We start from the raw sequence: 10,349 nt of genomic DNA on the forward strand, positions 1-10,349 counted from the left end.
GACCTGTGGCTCACATGTTTTGGTTTACGACCAGGAGAATGAGATGGGCGGACTCACCACTGAGAGGAAATACTGTTATCTGACCTGTTGTCATCTGACTGAACCAAAAAAAGGAGGCCTTTCTTCTTTGTCTTTGCCTCCTTCCTGTATCGTGTACGAACCTTCCAGCTCCGTCCTGCAGGGAACTGAAAACTTTAGATAAACGTTAGAGAGAGAAAATGTTGAAAAATCAGTTTGTGGGATGTTGCACCGGGAATTCGGTTGATGTATTGATGGAAACAGGTTATACTGAAAAAACCTCAGGCAGTCTTTGTTGTGCCTTCATTGTTATATCAGTTAGTGAATGGGTGTTTGCTGTTTAAGCATATACTAATAATGAAAATCCTCTTTATATAGACGTCTCTTTCACAATAATCTATAACTGCCCGAAGCAAGTTGAGAATGAATAACCTTCTTTAAGGTTGTGTTTAGATACTCAAAGCACTTAAGGTCAGGAAAAGTTCATGGACTGGTTTAAACAGTCAGCAGTGACCTGAGGCATGGCCCAGAAGCCATCCACCCGTTATCTATACTGTTATCCTTTTAAGGGTCACACAGGGGCTGGAGGCAAATTCTAGTCAGGTGCCAGCGTATTGCAGGGCCAACATAAGTCATTTTCAGAGATGAACTCCGGCAAATGTCTGGACAACTGGGTCAGGACTTTCCTGCCTTTTACATATGAGAAATGCAGCAGGAGATTCTTCCACATCTTGACATATTCTTGTATTTCTTGTATTCTTTTATTTATTTTTTTCTCCCCAGTTTTGCATCTGTAAGAAATGTCATCGACACTCACACAATCCTTTACTGCGAATTCTCTGGACGTTGTCCTGCTGTTCCCTCACATGGCCTCACTCGGACATTCAGAGTTCATTGAGTTTTTACTAGGGCGCCGGCAGGAAAAACTCTGGAGAGAGTCCGGAGCAATCGACTCGGACATTTGCCTTCTCAAATACGAGGCTGGAGTATCAGAGATTATCTGTGGTTCATTGCACGTCTGTGTGCATTGACACTCACTATGAATAATTTAGAGTCTCTGATTAACCTAACCCAATCTGCATGTGTTTGGACTGTAGGAGGAAGCGGGAGAAAACCCACACAGAACAGGGGACAACATGCAAACTCCAAACAGATAACAGCAAAAGTGTGTTTTTCTTCAAAAGACTTAGTGGCAATACTGCAAAACTCTTCTTTCTTCCTGTCTCTTTGAAAACACACCTGTTGTTTTTTTAAAGTGTGTAGGAGACAGATGTTTAAGGACACAATTGTACTGTATATACCAGTAAGGGTATAAACATAAACCATAGTAAGTGGTGTTAAACTGATGCCACTGTGCTATCTGACACTACATCACTACTTACGAGTGTGTGCGTATTCATGTCATTGTCCGTGTCTCTGTGAATACAAAGATGTGGAGGGTTTAGTTCAGGATTAACGTTCATTCTGATAAAACCGAGAGATCCTCTCGCCTCTCCGCTGGTAATCCACACTCCCCCCTAATCCCTTCTGCCGGGGCTGCCGATGAGTTCAGGGACCTCAGGAGGATTCAAGTACACATTTCCAGATCTTCATCACTCCACTTCTGATGCTCCTCTCCACATGTCTGACATCTGCTGTCGACTGGGACGTTTATAACCGTTCTGTGGTATTTTTATATTAATGGTTTTATTACACCAAACTTTGAGGTGGATAAAACATAATCCCCATCACGCAGAACAGTTCAGTTAGCAGTTTTAAGTAGTTAGGGATTGTATGGACATCTTTGTAGTGCTAACCTGAGGATATATTAATAATAGTATTTTCATTTCAGTTCAAATAAGTCATAAAAGCTTGATTCATTAAAGACCTGTTAACTGTAATGTGAGTAGTTACACTAGTGCACACCCACCACAGTTTACTGGGCTGTGTGTGCCAGTATTGGTTGGGTGCAGGTCTTTTATTATTCATGCTCAACTGTCACATGGTTAGTCCTGGGTTTGTTTAAACCAAAGCAGTCAGATGTAGAATGTAGTTCTACCACACAGCTGAACTGTAGCTTCCAGTTTAAGTGAGAAAATGGGAAACACAGCACCAGAAAATTGGATCCAGCTTTATTCGTCTTATCACAGCATTTCCACATTGGACTTCAACATCCGGATATACTGTTTGTGAGATAGGTTTAATAAGGATTGGAAAAAGTATCTTAATTTCACTAAAGACAAAACAGTGTACACACACACACACACACACGCATTATGACAAAAAAACAATCAAGTTGCAGCAAATATGGTCACAATCTCCCCTTCTGTTCCCAAGTTACTGTGCTGAATAATGTCCAGAAAAGTGTTTTTGCAGCACATCAAGATGTCACAGTGAAGTTGGCCTGTGACCTTTTTGTATATAAAATGTCACCCTCATTAAATCTGACATTTGTCTGAAATTAATTAGCATATTAATTATTGCCTTACGATTAAATACACATGTTTAGGACAACAGAGTAACCTTGACCTTTGACCAATGTATCTTGATCGCCCTCTGGCTGCAGCATAATAATAGTAAAATCTTTATTCACAATATCTTCACAAAACAATTAAATTAAAGTAAATTAAAAATATTCATATTAAAAATAACAAATGAAACCAGGAATATGATGATGTAAATATGTTTTAAGCTTTGATTTAAAAGAAGCTATAGGCCATAAACCTCACCCCCTCCATGTGAGCGAATATGCGACTTTGGACCAAACCAAAAAGATTACATTTTACGTGTATTTTTAAAATTTGATTTCCCCTCAAGATGGTTTCATTTAATTTCAGGTAGTTCTGACTTGTGTGTGGGTTGTGGCTCCACTCTGGTGCCTAATGACATCACTTGTTCAAAATGGCAGCTCCTATATACAGTTTATATACAGGAACGCATCCTCCATGTAAATATAAAAATAAATATATTATAAATAACACAATCCCTCTTCTGTCACTAAATCATTCTGATACAAAGTAAATCTTGACACTTCCATTTGCGATGTAATATAAAATTTAGGTATGTTATAACATTTTGGTATATTATAAAACATAATAAAAATATAGTTATATGATCTACTACATTGCAATACTATTGAAATACTTGCTGCAATCCTCAGGAGGCACATTTATAAATCAATATATTCTATGCTGTTCAGGTAACAACAATCTATCGCCACTTGTATTATCCAGTGGTGTGACCACAGTAACCTTGAGTGAGGGGTGATATCATTAAATTTCATTAGTACTTTTTAGATGATTTCCTCTTCCTTGTTGCCATCCCTCCAGTTAGTTCCTTTATTCTCTTTCTCTGCCTTGCACCCTGATGTTGTATGGTGGATTTTCAGCCATGCCAGCACTTTATCTCTGGATTTCTGCAGCTGATCAGTATCCGGTTCATCGTCTCCCTTGTCTACAGCAGGAAATAAAATGTTAATGTCGTCCAAAACAGAACAAAACGGAAGATATATGTGCCTTGGGTAGGTTTTTTATTCATTCACCTGCACAGAGCTCATGGTGAAACTCCATCGAAGCCTCCTTTCTGCTCCACTCTCTCTCCAGCAATTCCTTCATGTTCTTCAGAGAGCCAGAACATGTATCATCTTCACTTTCAACTTCTAGACCAGCGCCGGATTTTACTGACGGCTGGTCATCTTCATGTCGGTGCCCTGTCGCTCCTTTGTCTCTCGCTGGATCCTCAGACATCTCTGTGTCTTTTTTAACTGGTGAGAAAAATGCAACAGTCTGGTTAAGGGATAGAAATCATTTAAGGTTCTGTCGGAATATGCTGAATACCGTTATTGTTTGATGCAGTTACTCCCGGATAAAGCGCTGCATAGGAAAGTTTACATTTCAAAGTTGAATTGAAAAAGTTAACATCCATTTTGGTATCCTATGCGAGGAGAATTTATAATACTAAATTCTGCCATTATGTCTAATTTAATTTGGATAGCAAATAATGTTCTGTTAATGCTTACAGGTTAGTGGTATCTCCATACTTTCGTTTCCTTTCATGATGCGGTACTTTTCCCAGTTCTTGCGATTCCACTCGATGTTGAGATGCTCTCTGATCTCTTTGGCTGTGTTCTCATCATTTTTCTCACTAAATCTGTCGCCTCCGTCTCTCTCAGCTTGTGGATCATCATGTGTCTCACTCAGGTAGAAACTGCTGTTTCCCGCAACCATCTCCTCCATCCTCTTCAGCAGCTCTGTAACCTGATCATCAGCTCTGCTCCTGTTGTCCAGCACGTGATACCTGTGTCCACATTTCTCAATGAGCCAGCGGAGCGGCATTCCTTCACTTTCAATGTGCTGCTCGATTGTTTTCTTCCCCTGAACGTCCCCGGAAGTAAACAGCACGATTACGTGTCTCCACACTCTGTGTCCGAGCAGCCTCATGTTCTCCTCGGTGACTCGCCTTTGTTCCTCGGTGAACGACGTGTCGAGTGGCACCGCCAGCAAAATGACATTCGGTGCAGGCGAGCACAGTGACACGCCGCTTAAGATCTCAGACTTCATGGCAGTGGGGTTGAATATAGCTGCGAAGAATTTCCACCATCCAGGAGTGTCCACGATGAGGACCTCTCTTCCAGCCACCTCTCCAATTTACTTTAAGACTTTCATGGTCCGGTCACCAGACTGAAACACTTGAGCTCCCAGAATCCTGTTCCCAGTGGCACTCTTCCCGGAAAACACCCAGCCGACCATCAATATCCTCAGGTTGGGCTTTGGGTCTGTGTGAGAAGACAACTATTAGAAATTTAGTGAAATGAAAGTACAATCTTTACCTCTAGAGGTAAGGATTCTACTGATCTGCCAAGGAGGCCATTGGACTGTTGGATCTTGGTGGAGGAATGCGCTCTACTGAGTGCCAATCTTGTTAACGTGTAAGGTCATCTGCTTGTAAAGGTTGGTTGCCATTACAAAGCTGCTACAATGTTATTATTAACAATAGAGATTGTGGCCAAAACTAGTAAAACAAGAAGCATAGATTTTATCTTACGACCTTTATGAAAACAAATCAAACTGACCTAACAGGAGACTTCTGAGTGTTTGCCTGCGTTGTTGTGACTGCTGACACAACTTCTCTGCTTTTTCGTCCACTTCCTTCCTGCGCTCCTTCACACTTTGCACCAGTGCGCTCTCAACTTCATAATGGTTGTCTGCCACCATGGCGTCAATCTTCTCAAACAGCTCTTTGACCTTCGCGCTGTTGTCTGCGCCTTCGTCGACAAGAACATGGTATCTGTTACCACAGGTCTCCAGGAGCGACTTCAGCGGCGCCCCTTCCTCTCTGATGTAATCCTCAATGTTCTTGTGGCCTAGTTCGCCTCTGTGGGTGAACACCACGAAAGTGTGATCCCAAACCTTCTCACCGAAAAAATGCTCCAAGTGCTCCTTGGTTGCCTTCTTGTGTACCCTTCTGAATGGCTGCTCGACATTAATCACCAGGATAAATCCATGCAATTCAGGTGGACAGAGCGTGACGCTGAGAATCGCCTCCGTCCGGACAAGTTCTGGCGTATCACAGAGTGTATATCCTCGCAGCCACCCGGGGACACTTACCAGTGTCACGCTTTTCCCGCATACCTCTCCCGCTCGCCTCTCAGCATCAAATGTCGCATCCGTTGCGTCAAACGCACTTGTTCCCAGGATGATGTTCCCAACGAGATATTTGTGGGAGCTTTTTGATCCCAAAATAACAGCGTTCAGCTCTGACACAAAAAGAGGGAGACAGGAATGGTGTCAAAGATGGAAGTGTGATCAATTATCTCTCATTCATTGACTTTTTTTATTTGACTCACCTTTGGCTGGTGTAATTTTCTCCATGTTTTCTGAAGAAGGTAATTACTATGCCTACGGAGGGGTTTGATTTCCTTTGTGCGAGCCGAGCAGTGACTGCACCTCACACTGTCTGCCTTCAGTGGTTAAAAGCATTTCCATGTATAAGATATCAGATAACACTGTAAACCGCGCCCTGTTTATTTTCACCTGTGAGCTCCTTCCTCCTTCTTGTGGTTAGAATTAGTATCAGCAGTTTGTGGCATGTAGTAGTTTCAGATTAAATAAATCATATTTATACATAATTATATAATTGTTTGCGTATAATCTACTACTGGTATCAATTCTTTGTCATGATTTGATTGTGTTAGGTTTTCATTGTCACACTGCTGCATATTGTGTTGCAACGACGGCCATGAATAACACATATTTCCATGTGAGGTTGAAATCGAGAGGTCCTGTGCATGTGTGTGGGACATGAGATAATCATTTGAATGTCAGCTGCTGTTTTCCAGAAAATCCGACATTAGCGCATGTATGTTGTTTAACTGGTTTGTTCTGGTGCCATTCCAGGTTCCAAAGCAGCTTTTGAGTGTCACGCTCTATCTGCTCCCCCTGCCAAGTCGCTTGCATAATCAAATTAATAGCAACACACACACACACACACACACACACACACACACACACACACCAACAACAACAACTGCAGTTTAAATTCACTATTAATACTCTGCTGTTTTGCCTTGATCAACAGTGTGTGAGCAGAAGGAGATCTGCATTCAATAGCCGTTACATCTAATACCAGTGTGCCAGAGAAAAAGGGGGCACGTACAGTAGATCCTTCCAACATGACCAGGAGGCCTTCTTAGTCCATTCCATCTGTCCTAAGAATTATTCACGTTAATCCAGCACCGTCAAAACAACGCCTTGTGGTATTAGAAATCTAATCCTCCTCAATGATGGTTGGAATCGAGCCGTCACAAATGGGCATACAGCACTTTACGTGTAATCAGAGGGCTGTTGTCATCACTTAACCTCTCAGAAGGAAAGGTGATACTTAAAAAGGTAACACTCTCATTTAACTCAGGGCCTCCATGATGTATATTTATTACACACACACACAAACAAGTGTACGTGTGGGATGACTTTGCAAATTGGGACCTGCTGGACTGGTTTCTGCGTCAAAACATTCTTGGTTCTATCTTGCAGCCTGTTGCTGCTGCTCATAAACTTTAAATGTAAAATATAATAACGACGCATCTCCACTTCCCCCCACTATCAGAAATGAGTAAGTCTGCGCAGTAGTGGTTGAGGGATGGAGCTGTGGGTGCAAGGTCCAATCAATACATGTGCTCAACAACTCACGAGTCAGTCTGGAGATTTACAATTCATAGTAAAGTTTCTATTACTTTAGTATAAACTTGTTTACTTTAGTGCATCAAATGAGTAATTAAAGATAAGAAAAATATTTTAAATATGCTTTTACTCTATTTGGATATTTATTATTGAATCAACCTGAGGGGCAAAAATCACATCTGTATTCAACCACTCGGTGTTCATCCTGGTGGGACTCGATTTAATTTGAATTAACTTTTGTCTATTTGCTCCAAGTTAATAAATGTGGAAATTTCAGTTCTTTATGTCGTCTTTTGTCTTTGTCTGACAGCTGTGTGTCACTCTTGAGATATGCAAATGAGGGTGTATTGGGGTTTTTTTGCCTTAATTTTCAGGAAAGAGTATCTCACCATCAGAAAAGGTTAATGGACAAGAGGAGAGTCCAGTGCCGAATATATACAACAAAGTGTATAGGTCACCCGAGGGTATTATAAGACGCCTAATGAGTCCCTGACATCTTGATAGGTGTTTTGTTGACTTGTATGGAAGAGACTAAATGTCCACAGCTGAGAACAAATTGCGTTTGGCTGCACAAAACTAACAAGAAAACCCCCTATGGGAATTGCCTTTGTACTTCCTGAAGCCTTACAGGGGAAGTTCCTATTGTTTTCACTTTGTTCGACTATTGGGACCATCTGCACGCTGATGTTTGTGTGCCTCCGCATTTACATCATCCCCCATCTTGAAGTTGTTTTTCCAGGACTACAGGTAGAGCAGAGACGCTGGGAAGTGTCTCCACCTGCATGACTGTAGCTGCACATGTAATTATCTGCAGACGCCTTTCTGGATTTACCATATATTTTTGCCATGATATGTACAGTCAGTATTTGTCAATCACAGCTTGACTCAGCCCATTTTAATAGCATCCAATAACTAAATAAAACCTAACTTATCAGAAACATAGACACTTGAACATAGATCAGTGTGGCTGTCTCAAATTACAGGAACCATCTTTTGCACTTTTGATGTAGTCCATGTTCCCTCTAACATGGAGGAGGCATCTTTATATACTATGTCTAGTCTAGTCTATGTTAGTAACACATGTACACAAATATAAGCATAAATTCACATGCTGACTAAGATGGTTAAAATGGTAAACCTTATACCTTCTAAACATGAGCATTCCAGTATAATCATTGTAACATTATATTAGCATGCTAATATGTCTATACATCTTTGTTTCTTGGTAAAGAAAAACATCTGAAACAAATTGAGTTACATTTCCTTTCACTTGTTTGATTTACCTCGCTCCCTCCAGCCTTTCTGCCTGGTTGCCGTGTCTTAATCCATTATTTGCGGTGACTTGTGACCTAACTGACCCCACATGTGGTTTCTGGGAAGTCTGTGACACTATCATAGTCCGGCCTGACCCCATGTCCCGAAACCCAGACAGATTTTCAAAATGTCAGTTACGTCTCCTGTCTGAAATGACACTAACCTCAGCCGTTACGTGAAATAAAATACAGACTCAGTCCACTTGTGTTGGCGTATGTCTTTTTCTTAATAAAAAAGATTAAGTCGTCTCAAAACTGTCCCCAAGCAGTTGTCCTATCCACAAAAAAAGAGCATTCTGTCCTCTTCATCGGAAAACGTTGCTCAAGGGATCCTTTCAAGGAGAAAGGGTTTGCTCTTGTTATTTCTTGGAAAATGAACAAATAAATATATATTGCTCATGAATGAATTGCCTGTATGTCCCATTGGATGCACACACAGAGAGCTACCATTACAGCAAGGCAGCTGGTTTACCATAAGAGAATTAAACGATACCTACTTTGGCCTCTTCAGTTTGCTGTTAGTATGTTAGTTCAAATATTTATACTGCCTGTTTATGTACAATTCACTGTGTTACAAGAGTCCTTCCCTGAATGTTGCTTAATAGACGGATTTGGCTAGGTACATTGTTTATTGACGTATACAACAAACAAACATGTCTGCACCTGACCTGAAATTGGGTCATTTGAGGCTAATGATCGCAACTCTCAACTCTGAGCTGCAGCGCAGACGCCGTCGGACCCCGGGATGAAGAATAACCTTGTTTAATCTGAACAGGAATCAGTAAGATGGAGGGAGGAAGTTTGAACGGGATCATTCAACACAGAGTCGTATTGTCTTGGCTTTTCTATTAGTTATGCTGTTTTGTATAATGCTGCTGTTGTGTAAGTCCAGACCCAGATTCTGATCCTCTTAATATCACCCAGAATTCCCCATCATGGGACTAGGTATTTGGTGGGTCTTGCAGCTGCCAGACGGCCGTGTTGCCTTGCAAGTGCACACACACACACACACACACACACACACACACACACACACACACACACACACACACACACACGCTGTAAACCTAAAATCTAAATACACAACATCCATGCAGGAAGGATGTGTTTGTTTGTTGGAGAGTTCAATGAAAAGGGAAGAGGCTGGGAAGAGGATGGAAGTTAAACGTTAAAACATGTTGCAACCCTAAACTCAGAAAAGTCTGTGTGCGTGCATGCATGCATGCGTTTGTGTGTGTGTGTGCGCATGCTCATTCGTTACCTCTTTAGGACGTTTTCCAGCATAAACATTGACATTGTCAGGACCAAAGAATTCTCCAAATGGGGCAAAATTTCTGGTTGGGGTTAAAGATAACATATGATTTGTGACTAAGGTCAGGTTAGTGTTAGGCAGGAATTGGTCGTGGTTAGGGTTAGGTAATGATTTAGTACGGTGCTGACATGCAGGACGCATTGGTAATCTCAGGTGCTCTGAGGTTAAGCCTGCAAACAGCCTGGATACTTCTGGCACACAAGATTCTGTGACTCACCTTTCCCAAAACCAATCAAATCCTTTCTCCAGGACAAAAACACCAAATTCCCACCAGGCATTTCCTCATATCATGACTTGGAATTCCACAAGTGGTTAAACCTGTTTGGGTTTAAGGCGCTGAGGAGGCGCTTATGCTGCAGTGTGTAGCATTAAAGAGCATTAGGACCATATTATTGTTGAAAACTGAGGACTATAGAATAGGGAGTTATATAAACAGTAGAATGGGGCCATGAGTTGGTTTGCATGGGTGTGAAAAAATAAAGGAGAGAAGTCTCGGGTAAAGAGAAAGATAGAAGATGTTATTAATGAGAGAGGCATCATAAGACCTCG

The 10,349-nt window shown here is 41.4% G+C and overlaps 2 protein-coding genes across 2 annotated transcripts; both read right to left on the reverse strand.

Moving 5' to 3' along the window:
• Positions 1–3,289: 3,289 nt before the first annotated feature.
• Positions 3,290–4,556, reverse strand: LOC118100935 (GTPase IMAP family member 4). Its single transcript, XM_035146486.2, has 3 exons — positions 4,016–4,556; positions 3,539–3,760; positions 3,290–3,450 (listed from the first exon to the last, which is right to left on the reverse strand). The coding sequence occupies exons 1-3, from the start codon at positions 4,554–4,556 to the stop codon at positions 3,290–3,292; spliced, it is 924 nt and encodes a 307-aa protein (XP_035002377.2).
• Positions 4,557–4,634: 78 nt separating this feature from the next.
• LOC124851224 (GTPase IMAP family member 8-like) lies at positions 4,635–5,973 on the reverse strand. Its single transcript, XM_047338367.1, has 3 exons — positions 5,843–5,973; positions 5,069–5,752; positions 4,635–4,771 (listed from the first exon to the last, which is right to left on the reverse strand). Exons 1-3 carry the CDS (start codon positions 5,865–5,867, stop codon positions 4,644–4,646), a joined length of 837 nt encoding a protein of 278 aa, XP_047194323.1. The 5' UTR covers positions 5,868–5,973; the 3' UTR covers positions 4,635–4,643.
• Positions 5,974–10,349: the final 4,376 nt, after the last annotated feature.

This window comes from Hippoglossus stenolepis, chromosome 21, assembly GCF_022539355.2.
Source record: "Hippoglossus stenolepis isolate QCI-W04-F060 chromosome 21, HSTE1.2, whole genome shotgun sequence".
NCBI classification, from domain to species: Eukaryota; Metazoa; Chordata; class Actinopteri; order Pleuronectiformes; family Pleuronectidae; genus Hippoglossus; species Hippoglossus stenolepis.

Excerpts from the sequence above, each read along its gene's own strand:
- LOC124851224 (XM_047338367.1), bottom strand. The coding sequence starts at position 5,867 with ATGGAGAAAATTACACCAGCCAAAG. Across the intron at positions 5,753-5,842 it reads GAAAATTACACCAGCCAAAG|AGCTGAACGCTGTTATTTTG; the intron begins GTGAGTCAAATA and ends TTTTTGTGTCAG. Across the intron at positions 4,772-5,068 it reads ACTCAGAAGTCTCCTGTTAG|ACCCAAAGCCCAACCTGAGG; the intron begins GTCAGTTTGATT and ends CTTCTCACACAG.
- LOC118100935 (XM_035146486.2), bottom strand. The coding sequence starts at position 4,556 with ATGAAGTCTGAGATCTTAAGCGGCGTGTCACTGTGCTCGCCTGCACCG. Across the intron at positions 3,761-4,015 it reads TATGGAGATACCACTAACCT|TTAAAAAAGACACAGAGATG; the intron begins GTAAGCATTAAC and ends TTTTCTCACCAG. Across the intron at positions 3,451-3,538 it reads TCACCATGAGCTCTGTGCAG|ACAAGGGAGACGATGAACCG; the intron begins GTGAATGAATAA and ends TTCCTGCTGTAG.